Source organism: Danio rerio, chromosome 6 (genome assembly GCF_052040795.2).
Source record: "Danio rerio strain M-AB ecotype USA chromosome 6, GRCz13ab, whole genome shotgun sequence".
Lineage (NCBI taxonomy): Eukaryota > Metazoa > Chordata > Actinopteri > Cypriniformes > Danionidae > Danio > Danio rerio.
The window spans coordinates 39,689,557-39,706,881 of NC_141026.1; the positions used below are offsets into that span (position 1 = coordinate 39,689,557).

The following is a 17,325-nucleotide window of genomic DNA, read 5'->3' on the forward strand; positions in this document are numbered from 1 at the left end:
ATAATAGTAATAATAATAATAGGGTGACGCGGTGGCGCAGTAGGTAGTGCTGTCGCCTCACAGCAAGAAGGTCGCTGGTTCGAGCCTCAGCTGGGTTAGTTGGCATTGCTGTGTGGAGTTTGCATGTTCTCCCCGCATTCACGTGGGTTTCCCCCACAAGTCCAAAGACATGCGGTACAGGTGAATTGGGTAGGCTAAATTGTCCGTAGTGTAAGTGTGAGAATGGGAGTGTATGAGTGTTTCCCAGTGATGGGTTGCGGCTGGAAGGCCATCCGCTGCGTAAAATGTGTGCTGGATAAGTTGCCGGTTCATTCCGCTGTGGCGACCCAAGATGACAAAAGGGACTAAGTCGGAAAAAAATAATAATAACAATGACATTATTCAACATTTATTCAAATGGCCGACTATCTTATCTAGGTGTTCTGGCACAAAATGGCAGGACAAAAAAAAAAGATAATTCACAGTTTAAAAAGCAACCCCCACTCCTATTGCACCAAGATAAAGCACAATGCTTGGCCCAGACAAGACCACCCCACACCCCCAACACTAACAGATCAGCCCAGCTAAATCTACTTCACCCCCACAGCCACCTCACACTGACCTAGTGTGCCAGGAAACTGTCCCATTTACTGACTCTGCAAGAAATTCACTCTAAAAACGACCTATGAATCTAAACTCAACTCCTACACTCTCAATAATAATTGTTCTTTGTTTCCATTTATGATTACATGAAGAAGATATTAATTTAAAGAAAGCTTTTCTTTTCACAAAGGGTGCTTTAAACGTTCTTGATATCTTTCAAATGTATGTGATTGTGAACGGCTCTTTTAGATTCACTGGTGATTAGTTGTGGTGTTTGCTAGTGAGGAAATATTTTTAAACAATTATGTAGTTTTCGATGTGCTTAAGAGATAGTTTCTCTGACTTATTTATATGTATTCAAGTGTGGGAGTTATTTAACTTGCTATGTTACAAAGTTTAAGTTTGGTGAACTCCCTACAAACTTACAGACCATTTCAATGTGGTCATGTTATTGGCCCATGAACATTTCCTACTTGCTATCAAACTATTTTATAACTGTAATAAGAGGCAATACAATCATATATCAATGGTAAACAGCTACCATAACATTATTTATCAATGTGTGGCTCTTTTTAGATTCTCAGAAGCTATGGAAAATTAAAATGTGAAACAGGAAATACATTGGGACCATTGTTTGAGTTTACATCCCTCAAAATGGTCTATATCGTATGAAGAGGTGTGACCAATAGAAGACTGACATGTCATGGTGCGATCATTTAGATCAAGGGTGTCCAAATTTAGTCCTGGAGGGCCGCTGTCTTACATATTTAAATTCCAACCCCGAATAAACATACCTGAACCAGCTAATCAAGCTCTTTCTAACTATACTAGAAACTTCCAGGAAGGTGTGTTGAAGCAAGTTGGAGCTAAGCTATGCAGGACATCGGCCCTCTAGGACCGAGTTTGGACATCCCTGATTTAGATGAACTGCAGCATCACAGTAAAGTGGAGTAGACTGCAAAATGTAATGTTTTGGATGTGCTAAATGTTGAATTTGTGCATTTAAATACATTGTGAGGTCAACATGCAGTGTTCTTCCTCCAGCTTTCAAAATGGCTTGTATTGTTATTTAAAAGAGAAGTGTAGCTGGAGTAAACTTTGTATGAATGAAAATGAAAGCATTAATAAATGACAAAATATTGTGCATAAACTAAATAAACCAGAAAGACTTAAGAAAAATTGAAAATAACAATAAAACTATTGGTGACCAGCTGACTGACTGAATGAGAGCAAAAAGATAGTGCATGTGTAAAAATAACGACAATTTTAGAATTAATTTCAAGACTAAACCAAAAGAAACAACAAAAATATTTTGTGAAGGAATTTACTGAACATTGAGAAGGATGCTTCAATGCACTTGCTCACTGTTGGCGTGTACATGTGATGGTATTTTATAATCAGATACAACCTCATGAAGAACACACTGTGTGTGAAGGTGTTAAAACAGCACTGGTAATTCATTCATCACACACAAATCATCATTAGCTGCAAGGTGACGAGTTTCTTTTGCCTATATTAAACTTTAATCTACACTAAAGCTACAATGAAGAAAAAATTAATACATAACTGTGTGCAATAAAAAGGTTTGACAGATGTATGGGGTTCTTGAGGAACTACAGACGGCAATAACATTTATTCTTGGAGTGAAGGAGAGTAAAATTCATTTATATGTGTGTTCTTTTATTTCTACAATCAAATATAAATTACTAAAAACTTAACAGAATTATTCTAAATATGCGAGTTTAAGGAGCTTGTTCATGATGGCACCTAGAGTCACTGAACAATTCTTTTTTCAAATGAATCAAACGACTCGACTCACTGAATCAAACGCGCCTCCGACACCTTCTTTGTATTTTCAAAGCATTATTTACATTTGCATGTTTATTAATAAAAATGTTACCTAGTTAATGTCCATTTATAATGCTGAAAAAACGCTCGACGAGTAGCACACACGTTTAAGCCTGCGGTCAGGGATTTCGCGGGAAGCAGTGGGGGGAACGGAAGCTCAAGGAGGGCATTCCCGAATTCCAACAACTACACTTCCGTTCCAAACTTTCTAATGCACCGTGCGCCTACCACCGTCAGGGTTAATGCATGTTTTGTCATCTATAATTACATTTTACAAAGTACACTCCATTATCATACTCATTTTTATCAGTTAAATCACACATTTCGCTACTTTACCGAACATTAAAGACAAAAACATTATGCAATGCTTTAAAAACAAAGTTGCTTCATTACAAGATCCATATGCAGAACGAAAAGCGACGCATTTTAGCGAATAAGCAAAACTATGCACCTTTAATAAACACCATGCAAAAGAAAACAATTTAAACATCACGTCGCCTGTTTGTAAACCCAAAGCATGATGCAACGAGGAGAAATATGTCCACTTTTAATTTTCTTAAACTAAGGTTCAGGTTTATAACGTTACTCGTGCTGAATGCACAGATCAACTCTAGAAGTTCACACAGTTAACGTTAAATAAAGAACCGGATGGTAAACAGAAGCGCTTAGCTGTCTCACAAACAGCAGCACTGTGCCCATGTGTGAGCATGAACCGCTGCTGGCCTCCATTGCTGAACACGCGAGGGTTCCTGACGGCCTTGGCGCCAAACTCGAGCCGCCCTACATGACGAACCCTCTCCAGTCACTACAATCCCCTCTGTGCTGACATATTACCACTGACTGTGCGTATATAACCGCGTTCAGTGCGCGTTCGCAATGTTTAACCTAAACATAATTATATCGCTGATACCAACACTGTCCTAGTTGAATAATGAGGACGTAAAACGCTTCTCGGAGGAATGGTAGGAGGCAGCAGGCCCCTCAGCCTGGAGAACTGGCACACTGAGCCCTGTGTGAAGACACGAGCAGTATTGTTCGAGATGCACCCTTACCTAACATCCAAAAATGCTGTGCTTCAGGACGATCGTGAGCGCCGATAGACTCCGCAAGGCTGTCTTCAAGTCAGCAGCGCTGAGGTGCAGTAAATACCGGTGTTTTCCGTATTTTTCTGGTTTCTGTCCCACTGTCAATATCCCAAAAGCAGAAATCACCCTCTTCACCACGACACAACAGCTCTATTGTACTACCCAAACGCTGGGTCCTAGAGCCCGCCCCGTTCACGGCCCCACTGCTTGCCCAGCCAGGGGAAGCAGATTTCTTTTCAGGGGTAGTTAAATGTCCCCTTACAGTGCTGTGATGGAGGTAACGTTAGAATTTAGATTAAAGTCACAGTATTTTAGCTAAATTAGTATTTATTACGATATAATACAGCACTTTTTCTCATAAAGGGCCCAAAACTATACTTGATTGAGGGCTGTGGGCAGAAGATAAATATAGCAAACAGTTAAGGTCAACATGGGTATTTTCCTAATTTATATTCCTAATATATATATATATATATATATATATATATATATATATATATATATATATATATATATATATATATATATAAATAGAAAACATTGCTTTATATTAACTAATGCAGTATAATTTAAAAGATAATATATATAAATATAATGAACGTATTACAGTAAAAACAATTCCATTGATTACACAATGGAGTTCAATGGCAAATAACAACACAAGTCAAGCTTTTGCATCAATTTGCCCACAATGTGCATTGTCCTCTATTCAACAAGAGACAGTATTTACATTATTATAAACCTGATTCCTTGTCAACATTTAATTTAAATGCTTAATTTTAAATTGCTATAAAACAGACAAAAAGATTACTTTAAATTTAAAATGACAATCTCTGTAAAAAATATTCTCTTCAATGCTCCTCATCATTCTCTTTTCAGATGAGATGGTAGGCCAAATAAAAGCTGTCATGAGTATATGGGTAAAATATATATATATATATATATATATATATATATATATATATATATATATATATATATATAGTGTATAATACAACGCTACATTGGTGAACTGTCATTCACCAAAGAAACCTACTTAAAGAAAAGAAAATATTTTTCTACCAAACAAACTTGTCAGTCATATTTAGAATAAAAATAATTTGAATACATTTAAATACATTATTTCACCTATATTTTTTATATCACATAAATCACAAAATTGGTTTGAAACGCATTTAATGCATCTCATTTTGACTCATTTTGCAATATATACCAAAGCAAACATTCCATGGAATTTACTAAAATAAATGTATTATACACATAGCTTTATATAACATAACACTTCTTGTTTTTAGCACGGTAGAAAACTGATTTAATGATTAATATTGTGCATTTTTAAGATTCTTTTATAACCAGCAAGGTAAAAATCTGTCCTACCAGAATTAAACTATTAATTTCAACCTGTCCCCTGATGTTTATATTGGACCCCTGAAGAAAATACAACTTTTTTGTGCTCAACAAATCAGACAACTACTCTAACTCTTTTTGTTTTTTTTAAACATGATATTTGAATACTTTTTACTGACAGAAAGAGATTATTATTAAAGAAATTATTATAAAAGCAATGCGGTCAAAATTCAGAACCACAACATTTCACAACACCACTTACAGTTACTCACAATCTCTTTCTCTGAGCAAATATGTACTCAACTAACAAAACTATTCACTAGTTGGCATTTGTCGTAATACATTCACATTTAGTGTTGTGCTTATTTGCATGTGGAAAAAAGATGAGACAACTTTCGATCAGTATGATTGTATTGACAAATCACAGTTATTATTCATCCCTAAAAAACTGTCTTGTACAAATAGGAACATTTAGAAGAAAAAAAAAAAATCACTATTTTTTCTTTTGAAGTGTACAAATGATTCTGGTCACAGAAAAGTTGTTGTGCTCTTTAAAATGATCCTAGAAAAATAGAACAATGTAAAGGAGACGATTAATGCTCCTGTTTAGTAGTACATTCGACCTATCAGTTTCAGCATTTACATTCTTTTCAGAACAGTGCTACTGTAAAAACTTATACAATAAAAACAGATGTCATTTGAAAAACAAGACAATACTGAAAAAAACATACAAATAAAAAGCTATGCTAACTGTAAAATAAAATACATTTATATCGGTCATATAAAAAAATCTAATTCAATACAATTCATGTTTTTAGGCATGTGACAAAATCTGAACAATATTGTTTTTACATCTAACAAATATACACAGGCATGATGACTATACACTAAGTAAAGGAGACGTACTGTATACAGCCAAGACAGAGTAAAACAATTTCCAGCTATACATTTATGAAAAAAAAGGAAATTCAATAAATATCTATATAATCAAATTCATTATTTTCAGCATAAGCGATGAAATTGTCCACAGCAATGTTTGATTAGACTTTAGTTCTAGTACTCTATCTAAAGGCACTTGCCTTCTTGATTGGATCCAAATAAACTCGCTGACAATATGTCAATATAATCAACATGAAAATGTCAAATTGTCAGATCCACCCTAGAACAATTTTCTGTTTTTTTTCTGGAGGAAAAAAAAGTGAATAGTGGTTTTAACCCATTAAATGGTCTCAGTGGCATCACATATGATGTAATTTCATTATACTGTATCAAAATTGACAAAACCAAGAAAATTTGAACCCACGTTAAATTGAGCTGACCCTCTGCCCCAGTTTCACAGGCCCATCTGCATGTCAGCAAAGTTGAAAAAGTTGTCAACATCACGCGAGGATGTATTTTTGCTCTCAGAAACAAACAGCTGCAGGAAAACATAGAAAAAAGCATGAAAAAAGACTAAATATACTTAAATAGACTTTTACAGGGCATCCTCAATAAATACTAGTGGTGTAACAGATCACAAATCTCACGGTTCGAATCACACTACGATTTTTGAGTCACGGATCAGACCATTTTAGGATCAGCAAAAAAGGAGGAGACAAATGTCATTTGCTTTCCATTTATACAAAAGTATTTAAGCAAAAAGCATTGCTTTTAACAAACAGAACTTAGAACCTGTCATTTTAAAAAATAAAGAATGAACCAGCTGTAAAAAAAAAAAAAAAGGAAAATATTCAATACGAAAAATGATGTTTGCTACTGCTGCTGATAATGCTTAATATAGAAATCTAACATTACAACAAATCATAATGCTTTTAATTAACAATTCAACAATGCACAAAATAAACTTCATGTTTCGTTATAGGTGGATGATTTCTGAAAACCTATTCAGTGACGTAATTTTGATGGTTGTTTGTCACCACCTATTGGTTACACAATGTAATTGCTACAACATTCACCAGCATCAAGATTCATTAAACGGTGATTTTAGTCTTTACCATTAACATCAGTGTTAATATCTGAACTATAAACTGTGCTCTTTCAGTACCTCTGTGTTATTTAATTGTTATTAACTAACTAATGTTTTTTTTCTTCACTCTCACCAATTGGTGACGTTTTTTTTCCTCGCGGCTGTCGCCACTGGCTTGCATGGTTCAGGATCTGTAGAGCTACGCATCGATGGATTTGCTTCAGGTCAGCTTCCAGCCACCGCCGCTGAGACTGCAGCTCTGCACAAGATGTTCGGCCAGCGGAGAAATGGAAATGGTCGTGCTTAACTGAGTCTGGTTTCTCTCAAGGTTTTTTCTTCACTTTTGCCAAAAACTAGATTAATTTGTGAAGGTTTTTTTCCTGCCGCTGTCACCACTGGCTTGCATGGTTCAGGATCTGTAGAGCTACGCATCAATGGATTTGCTCTTTATTGTTTGGACTCTCTATAGTGATTATTAAACCACTCTCACCTGAGCTAAACTGAACTTAAACTCTGAAAATTGAACTACAGTTTCAATTTACTATGATCTTTTATGTGAAGCTGCTTTGACACAATCTACATTGTAAAAGTGCCATACAAATAAAGGTGAATTAAATTGAAAAAGGTGTAAAAACTGAATCTCTCTTGATCAAATGCAGATTTGAATGCAGCGCTTAGGATTAACAAACATTCATCATAATCATTATTATTATTTATCATTCTCGTTGTGCGGGTTTAATTTGAGATCACGATCTTTTAATGTTTAATCGTGAAGCTTTACACTGAATGCATTAATGCAGGCTAAACAAGCAGTGACAGAAAACACCTTTAATTAATACCCAAAGAAAGCATTTATATCCCACCACAACTTTTTCTGTCATCATTAGATTTTGCAGGGAAGCTAAAATGCTTTCATAAATGTGATTTGAATGACGTGGGAGGCGATTTCTCTGCAATTGATATAAATGTTAGATTAACCTAAAAGTTCAAAAAAAGTTTTCCGAACTGTGATTTGTGATCAGTACGAACCACGGATCAAACGTGATCTGTTACACCCCTAATAAATAAGAAACCAATGTTTTCTTTTATATTTACCTGTGTTCCGTTGAACACTTCATTGGCAAAGGATCGACACGCTTCCACCACACCGTCTCCATTCAGCTCAAGCGCTACCACTGGACCTGAGGGGAACACGCAGCATTTTGTTATGACTCACAAATGGATCAGATTTATATCTCAAGAGGCTGTCCATGCCTTAATGTATTATAACACAATGCATTAAAGTACCTTTGGTGATCCATTCAGTAAGGCTCTCTGCATTATTCTGGAACACTCGGCTCACATCCTCAGGGCGCATGGAAACCTCTTTAGTCTGAATCAGGACAAAGCCTTTAGCAGTTGCCTGCATAGAGGTGGATACAAAAAATACTTTTATTTTCTTAAATATATTAAGTTTTTGAGAATTCACTTGGTTACTCTTATTGTATAACCCTTGGTGGACATGTCTAGATGTGTGTGCTTTATTGATAACTGTAAATGACAACTGCATGTGGTTTCCAATATTTATAGCCTACAAATGTATTGTAATTGTTGTAGGGCTGTCCAATTAATCGTAATTAAATCGCAATCGCGTTTTGAAACATTGCGATTAGGGAAAATTTTTGGTTTCTAAGTCACAGACTCCGAACAAAAACAGGTAATTTGTGAGAGCTGTTGCAGAATTTTTGCCATAGCATGAGGAAATACAACAACCAGCACCAAAAAAAAGCACCACAGACAGCAAGATATGAGGAGTGTCTTGCTAAAAACTCAATTAAAAGTATTGCCAGTGGCACTCAATCTAGTAGCAAGCAACAGCAAAGTACAATTTCAGAGTTGTTTGCAGTTGTTACACCATAAGAAAAAAAACATCATGAAGGCACCAGGAGATAACTAACACCATAACTCACTACTGTCTGCTGTAGAGAAAAAATTGTGTTTCATTTCTGAATATTTATAAACAAATTTGAACAAAATTTGTTAATGAGCATCGTTTCAGTTGCTTTTTTCACTAACACTCACTGCATTTCAGCAGTAAGAAGCTATGATACAAAATATTGAGATGAAGCTTGACAAAAAAAAAAATTGCAGTATCTGTTTATAAAAAAGCCCTAAGATGTTGTCTTAATGGTTTGCAATCTGACATGGAGTATGCCACTCAATTGCAAAAAAAGCTCATGAGAGGACATCTAGAAAGCAATAAGCTTAATGTTGTGCACAAACCAAACAAATCAAGTAGGCACACCACAGCTCCAAAAAGAGCTAAATATTTATTTATGTTCCCACAACAGGTTACATTTCAAACTTAGACACTCTTTATTAGTTAAAACAAAAACTGTAATGAAAAAATATTTTGTCATTTTTGGAGTTGTTGTGCCTATTTACATTTTTTTGGGGAAAAAATTAGAAAATTTACTGATAAAGCCTATTTGAATAAAGTTATGTTATGAAAGCAAATGCACCCATACAAGTAAAAAAATAAATAATTATAACTATTATTATTATTATTATTATACTGTTAAATATTGTCAGTCCACCTGTTTGCACAATATCGGTGTGTGAGGTGAGCACATTAACAAATATGGTATTGATTTCGTATAGCAGTTTAAGAAAAAAGCTAATATAGAGCAAGTCACATTTTAAATAAAATAGTCATCTAATAGTAATACTCTCTGGAAATAGTTCCATATAAAGCAGAAGCAGTTCTCTCTACTTCTTAGAGCCACATTAGTGTTTTAAATCCTCTTTGACTGGCCATAAGTTCCATAATGACCAACAGAGTTCACAATAACAGATTCAAAGTTGATTTTAGAAAATTGACCAGTAATTAGCATTTTAGAATGAGACTCAATGAATCACAAAATACAAAAATAGAGATATAATTGTCAGTATCACACACCCAAGAAATAAAAGTACAGAGTGACAGATTTTCAAATGGAACTGGTGACAAAAAGGTCAGACAGATGACAGTTGATTCTCTGTCAGCTTCAGTCACTCCCCGTCATTAATCATTTTTAGATGATTTCTAAAAGTTTGCGAACCTTTAGCTTGATTACATAGAACTAACTTATTGAACGCATGGTTGGATTCAGTTTTCAGATTAATTCACTATATCTGTGGCCCTTTTTATTTCTGTTGTAATCCACATTTCAAAGTTACGTTTTTTTAAAAAAAAATAAAATGCTGATGCTTATAGATCAAGGATAGTTGTATTTCTTTCACAAAAAAGAAAACTTGACCCATTACTAACATCAGAATGAGCACTTATTTGCAATTTCTTATACTTTCACAGTTATTGTAATAACAGCTTCATTCTGCATTGTTTGTAAATTTGATCATAAATATGCAATGCTCTATAAATACAAATTGGACTCATGACCTGGAGCCACAGAGCAATCCAGCAATTCCAGCATTCAGTCATTAAAATAACTGTAAAGCACAGCTTAGAGCATCCCTCCACTGCTTGGTCCATCCTATTTTTGTTAACGATACACAAGATATTTTCAGATAGTTAACAACTTCCTTAACTTATGCAAGTACATAACTAAAAAAAGGACACCAAGTCAGATATGGAGCCTATGTTTGGGCGTAAAGGTCAGCAATCAGTCAAACACAAAATGGAAAAAAAGAAAAAGTATTAATATTGTTAACATTGTAAGCAAAGTGGAAATGGTATACATCCTGTTTTCTATTTAAAAAGGTGGAGTTACTGAAGAAAGTACATGGGAAATTTACTATGACTAAGTTTTTCTATTAGAGGTTAAACTGAAGATGCAAGCACAAAGCTTTTCTTTAGAAATGCCATATTGGGAAATGGTGTATCATTCCGATTCACTTCCAGCTTTAGGAACTTCACAAATAACAAATGTAGCAAACATGAGTGACCATTCGAAAGCATTCGTTCAATCAAATGTGACTTATGTAGCACAGGTACATTTTTTGGCAAAAGACAAAAATAAACTGTGGGTCAAAATTATTGTTTTTTCTTTTATGCCAACCCAGGATATCAAGTAAAGATTTAAGACACATTTCTTAAAAATACCTATTTTAGATTAGTAGTATATAAAAAAATAATAATAAAAATAAAAAAATAAATAAAATCGCTAAAACTTCAATTTGGACCATTTTAAAAGGCAATTTTCTCAATATTTTGATTTTTTGCACTCTTCGAAAATGGTTGTCAGAAGTATCAAGTTCAGTACCAATTGGTACAAAAACTTTAAAAACATCGTTTGAGCTCTTTTGAGTGTGTTCTTAAGCACCGCTGATAGCTCAATGGAAATGACTGTGATTAGTCTAGAACAGGGGTCACCAACCCTGTTCCTGGAGAGCTACCTTCCTGCAGAATTCAGTCCCAACCCTGATCAAACACACCTGAACCAATTAATAGTACCTAAAGCAGCACTTAATAATTACAAACAGGTGTGTTTGGTCAGGGTTGAAACTAAAATCTGCATGAAGGTAGCTCTCCAGGAACAGGGTTGGTGACCCCTGGTCTAGAAGGTCATCAGTTCACCATTTTTTACCACTGTTCATCAGGTGCAAACACAGATACACGGACACTAGAGCATTTCAAAATAGTCTCAATCAGCTGATCTCTCTCTATGAGCTGATATACGAGCAATCTGCTGACAAATCGACTGATCAATACAGATTTGAAATGCTCCGGTGTCCACGTATCTGTGTTTGCACATCTCAATACAATAGGCTATCAGCTGTGTTAAAGAACGTGCTCAACAGCGTTCGAATGATAGTGGGAAATTGACATTTTCAAAATTTCTGTATCAATTGGCACCTCAAATTCTCAGATTCCTGATTTCAAATAGTCCTATCTTACCAAATATTGTTCACATCATGATAAACAGCAAAATTATAAGTCCAAGGCACTTGATAAAAAGTGAAATGTAAAAAAAGCCTTTATTAACATCTTTCCCATTAGAACTGCACCTACCAATGAATGCTACCCTGATGAAGGCGAGTGTTTGCTGAAACTCATAGGTCCAGTTCTAATGGAATACTCATGTTAATAAAGGCTTTTAAAATAATGTTTTCACCCTCCCCCCCCTGTTACTGTTTATATTTATGTATCCCTTACCCAAAGAGCAAAGACACATTAAATACCCCTAAAGTAATTTTTAGTTTGATGTTGGATTGTCCACATCATGGTTTGGTATTGCAGCGTCACAAATAAGTTCTAACCTCATCGATGAGCTTGCGGGCATTAGCAGTGGTGTAGTCTCCAGCGAAGAACACAAACAGACAAGACTCTTCGCTCTCTGTTCGCCGGCTCCCTTTAGTCAGAGGCACTATACTCCGACCTGCTTCAGTAGCAATTCTCACAGACTTGAACTCTGACTCAGGATCTGGAAGAGGCACATGGTCCAGGACAACAGCATCCTCTGGCAGGAGACTCCAGTTAGTTTCTCCAGAGACAGGTGTGAAGTCATGAATATTGCTCCAGTTGTTGTTAAAAATGCTGAGACCTGCATCTTTAAAGTGGAAAGCCAGCTCAGGGTAGTAATACTGGAAGCAGCCAAACTTCATGCCTGTAGAAGACTCGATTATGGGCTGGGTGGCGCAGCACAAAAAGACGTCCATTTTCTTGCAGTCTCTCGTGCGGAACTGCTGACAGGCCACCACGCATTTGATGTCTTTACAATCTCTGAAGAACACACTGCCTTTGACCGGACCTAACACAATGCGGCAGTTCACACAGTCATCGATGGTAATAGTTGCCGAATGGTCCAACACAAATATGTTACAGTTTTCGCAGTCCTGAATGACAAACTGCTGACCGTTGAGCTTGCCTGGTAACCTGCCCACGGTCTCATTCTTGAGGCCTGTCAGCATAAAGTCTTTGGGGTCGACCTGCAAGTAAAAACACACATGTTAGTGTTGCTAAAAGCAGAACTTAAAAAGCTGTAAAAAAAAAAACATGATTGCCGATCTTTGCTCTCTGGCTTCCTATTAACTTATTGTTCCGTTATACTTAGTATAAACTACTAAAATACCTTGTTTTAGTAAGTGGGGCTTGACATAATACAGATGAATGATTATCCTGTTTAGCAAAAGTCCTTTTCAATTAATTTAAAGAATCTCTCTACCACCAGGTAGGGTTGCACAATGTCATTTCAGCATCGATACCGCATGTGTTTTGAAGGCCTGTGACTGTGTAATGATTTTAAAAGCACTCAGATGTAAGAAATGTTACCGTTTGTGACTTTAATAATGATTAATTTTATTGAATTATTTGTATCTTTATTATTCAATTACTGTGCCTGAATACTGTTAGACTGGGAAAATATTAAAACACTGTTCATCTCAAATACAGGGCTCGACAGTAAGGACTGCCTGATGGCCCGATACTAGCTTGCGAGATGCTTGGGACAGTAGGCAGTATCGTTACTGGTCCAGTGCCGCCTTGTCACCAAAATTTAATTTAGCTGCAGCTGTATGTCAATTGCGTGCTTTTACACCTAGACGTTTGTTTCAGAACCTGTCTTGTTTGCCAAGTTAGCGCGGTTCGTTCAGCATATTTGAATCCGGCAATCGCACTTGGATCAAATAAATAAATACTTTTTTTTCTCCATACATTTACATCATAATTGTACATTTTTAAACTGTCAGTTGTATTTAAAGAAAAGTTTTGTTGAAAAAAAAAATTATGTATAAAAAAAAATTATGTATACAAGTATGTTTGGCTTTATTGAAAATATGTGGCTAAGAAATAGCTTTTCACTTCTTTGTTGTTGTTGTTGTTGAGGCTAGTGAAATTTTGTCTGGGCCAGTAGAATAGAATCCTTGAACCCTGAATTGTATATTTTTCTTTATTCTACTTACAGATTGTGTATTAGATTTTATGACTATGCACTCCCACTGCAGAATCAACCAAGCCAATCTAAAAAAATGATTAGAATTCTTCCAAAATAGAGATATTCAAGTAATCTGGTGAAATTGTTTTCATATCACAATATATATTGCAGAATAACAAAATATTGCAATGTTAGATTTTTTTAATTTCCAGTATCATGCAGTCCTACCACCACTTCATAGAACATCAGTCCTTTTTTATTGTTATGAATATTCTCAGATGAACATTTACTGGACTGAAGCAGTTTAGGCTTACTGAATTGTTCATACATCATTTTTAAATCATGTTAAAGTACAACATATATTGAAGAAACAATAATTTGTATGTTTATTTACATCTCATTATTGGATTACATGTTTAGAGTTGATTGTGTATGTTATATATTGATATGCTGATGTACAACTTTTGACTATTTGTATGAATGAATGAATTTCCTTCCTGAGCATGAACTATATTTAAGATACTAACAAAAGCACAATATATGAATATGCAAACAATATGCACTTTTTTATACAATTGTAATGTTCAATAAACATCATATTAAATAATTATACTTTGTCAAAAAGAGTTACATTTTGATATAGGCAACATCAAATCTTCTTTTTGAGGTGCTGTGCGAATCTCTGTCTGGCAAATACAGATCAGAAAGGCAGATCTGTGTTGCATCTATGGACCAACACCTGGCAAGAGCTCTTGATTTGGGTCAGTAAATGCTATAACGTTAGCCACTTAGAAACAACTCCAAAACACCTAATAATCTCCTAGCAACACCATGAAAACCTTCTTGCTAAATAGCCCTTTTGAGCTTACAGATTATCCCTTCCAACCAGGGATCAAACCTGTAATAACTATGTCAAACTATGATCTATGATATTTAGGCTACCACACCAGATATTTACATACAGTATAGCATAGGTTTCAAACTTGATTTCTGGAGGGACGCAGCTCTGCACAGTTTTGCTCCAACCCTGATCAAACACAGCTGATCCAACTAATCAAGGTGTTCAAGACTACTAGAGACTATTAAGCAGGTGTCAGTTAGAGGTGGTTGAACCTAAACTATGCAGAGCTGCGGCCCTCCAGATATTGAGTTTGAGACCATTGTAGTATAGCTTTTAATGTGCTTGCTGCGGCTGTAGTCTTGTTCAAACTGAAACGGCAACAGATCTTATCTTTAGTATTGTGACATTTGAGATTAACAAACTATTTTAAAAGAAGAAGAAGAAGAAATAGGGTGGGGGTTGGTTCTATGCATCCTTTGCTGAATGTGTTTTTGATTGAGGAAGCACTTTATTTAAGTGGACTAAATTAATGGAGAAAAAAGCCCCAATATACTTAAGGTTAAATCAATCAAAGAATGGATTGGTGTGACATTATTTCAAACATCATGGGAATAAAATTAGTATGGATAATGCAGCAGCATGCCGAAGCAAACTTTCCAGAAAATACTGCTTCAAATATTCAGTCTGTTAATTTCAGATGTCAGTGATAAAAACAAACACTGAAAATCTACGGAGTAATTTGGTATATGAATCATATGATTGATAATTCATGATCGTGGATTGATGTTCACAGGATGTGCGTCGTGCATATGATGAACTTTTAATTTATGTCAACTTTGACCACATACCATATATTACAAACCACAGCAAGCTCACAGAGGTACAGGGCTATTAAATATTCATTCTCGTTTAAATTTAGCTAACGTTACTGTAAACTCGTATTTTTCTTTTTAGATTAAAATCTTTTAACTAAATAGGATATTGGACTTTGCTTAGGCCCTTTACTGGGCCTTCATCTGCTTGAAAACTACTGGTCTAATCCATCAAATCTGTTGACGCATTAGAAAACTGACAAACTCGTCTCGTGCATTTACTGCCTTTCATCTGACTTGAGTGCATCGACCAGGGCAATATTTAAACGTAATAGATTCGTACTTCCGGACACTTGAAAGCTATTAAAGCTTGGTGATAGTTTTGTGGTTTCAGGGGACTAACAAACAGACACTCCCACCCTCCCTTATATACTGTCATACATGTTGATGGCGACACCACTTATGTGCTAATCCCCAACACAGCGCTATCTGGGCAAGCGCCAGGCAAACAAGTTACGTGCCTGACTTTAAGCCGATAATAAGCTCGGTCTATAATTTACCATAGCATTAGAAAACCTATAATCGCAAAGAGACTCTAATATCGGTGGTTAATCGAAAACAAGTGTGATATAAATCCATAAACACTGAAGAATAAGGAAGAACCAAACCCCTCGCTAGCTTGATTACAAATGTAGTGAACGGCAGAAAATTGGTTTCAACAAGGCGAACTGTGCTAACGCATATGACAATATCTGTTTCATTCCTAATGCAGGCACCTATTGGATATGTCTGAAGAAAACAAAACACGTTCAAAATGTCAGCGTCGTACCTTTTCTCGTTTGTCCCAGCTGTATTGCTTTGGAGCCTCCTGGTTGCTGTTGCTGCCCAGCGCAGTGTTGTTGGTTTCGGCGAGGTCATTGCCCGTAGCGCTCTCGTCCCCGGTGGGTAAAGCAGCGTCTTTTTTGGGAGATTTCCTCCTCGATTTTTTGGAGAAGAAGCACCCCATTTATGGACGACGAGTTGTGCTATTTGTCAGCACGCCCCTCCGGTTGTAAATACCAGGCGTTTCTGAAAGTGTCGATCCGCCGCAGTCGCGCTCTGGCTTCTTCTCCTCCCCAGAAAGTAATCAAGAACACGCAACCTGTGCGCTTCCCGTTTCCTTGACCCTGGAGCCAGCCAATCATTACAGCGGACAGCGTTACTAGGGTAACAGCGAATCAAAGCTGAGCCTTATCTGCGAAATCTATCAGAGAAGAGGGAGGGGGTGTTACTATTTCATCACTGGCGTATATAAAACATTTTATTTCTGCATTTTGCAAACTCATGTGTGTAATAACAACACATGCAATAATAAAATACAGTTATAATGGATTATTACTGCATTTTGATCGCTTTATGGTTCTTAATTGTATTTTTCTTTTATATTATGTCTAATGTTCAGATAATAATAATATTTGGACTTATGCAGTTGAATTCATTCAGGCAAGATAGTTCATTTTTAAAGTGAAAATAAATTACAATGATTCCCTCTAATTAAAATGTAATTTGGTGTAATTTTAATGGAAGACAAGTTAAAAGGGTACAGGAATATAAGTATCTTGGCACCACATTAAAGTTCCAGCAGAACTTAGAAGCTGTTACTAAGAAAGTGCATCAGAGAATGTATGGTCTTAGGAAACTGAACTCTTTCTAAGTAGTAAAAAACACACTGAGAAGTTTTTATACTACCTATAATGAGAGCATTATAAGTTTTTCCTTTTTATGCTGGTTCTCCTCACTTTTACCGACAAAAATCACCTTTAAGACTTGCTCCAATATTATTGGATCGCCTCTGTGGAGTCTAGCAGAGTTACATGAACAACAAATGATGTGGAACATTCAAAGTGTGATAGGAGATGATTCCCATCCTCTGAAGCCTTTTTTGTATTTCTGCTCTTTGGAAGAAGGTTTGAAAGCATTAAAAGTTTAAACATTTTAATTCTTTCTTGTTGTT

At 35.8% G+C, this 17,325-nt stretch overlaps 3 protein-coding genes across 7 annotated transcripts in view; 1 reads left to right on the forward strand and 2 right to left on the reverse strand.

Moving 5' to 3' along the window:
• jade3 (jade family PHD finger 3) overlaps nt 1-3,643 on the reverse strand; it is a 34,261-nt gene extending 30,618 nt beyond the window's left edge. For 2 of the 3 annotated variants that reach the window (XM_087255024.1, XM_087255023.1), the window contains exon 1: nt 3,483-3,643. The gene's annotated coding sequence lies outside the window, so the exon portion shown is untranslated. The remainder of the gene's footprint in view (nt 1-3,482) is intronic. The other variant, NM_201652.2, reaches the window with a different exon arrangement.
• The window catches only part of LOC147836428 (uncharacterized), a 719,152-nt gene that overhangs the window by 167,767 nt on the left and 534,060 nt on the right, over nt 1-17,325 (forward strand). The gene's annotated exons all lie outside the window — the stretch shown is intronic.
• rp2 (RP2 activator of ARL3 GTPase) lies at nt 5,256-16,502 on the reverse strand. Of its 3 annotated transcripts, NM_213446.1 has the most exon segments (6): nt 5,366-6,045; nt 6,166-6,279; nt 7,924-8,009; nt 8,116-8,230; nt 12,067-12,735; nt 16,162-16,502. In NM_213446.1, coding segments are annotated over 4 exon segments (936 nt in total). In that variant the 5' UTR covers nt 12,718-12,735; nt 16,162-16,502; the 3' UTR covers nt 5,366-6,045; nt 6,166-6,195.

Excerpts from the sequence above, each read along its gene's own strand:
- rp2 (XM_087255364.1), bottom strand. The coding sequence starts at position 16,338 with ATGGGGTGCTTCTTCTCCAAAAAATCGAGGAGGAAATCTCCCAAAAAA. Across the intron at positions 12,736-16,161 it reads GCTGGGACAAACGAGAAAAG|GTCGACCCCAAAGACTTTAT; the intron begins GTACGACGCTGA and ends TTTTACTTGCAG. Across the intron at positions 8,231-12,066 it reads CCCGCAAGCTCATCGATGAG|GCAACTGCTAAAGGCTTTGT; the intron begins GTTAGAACTTAT and ends ACCTCTATGCAG.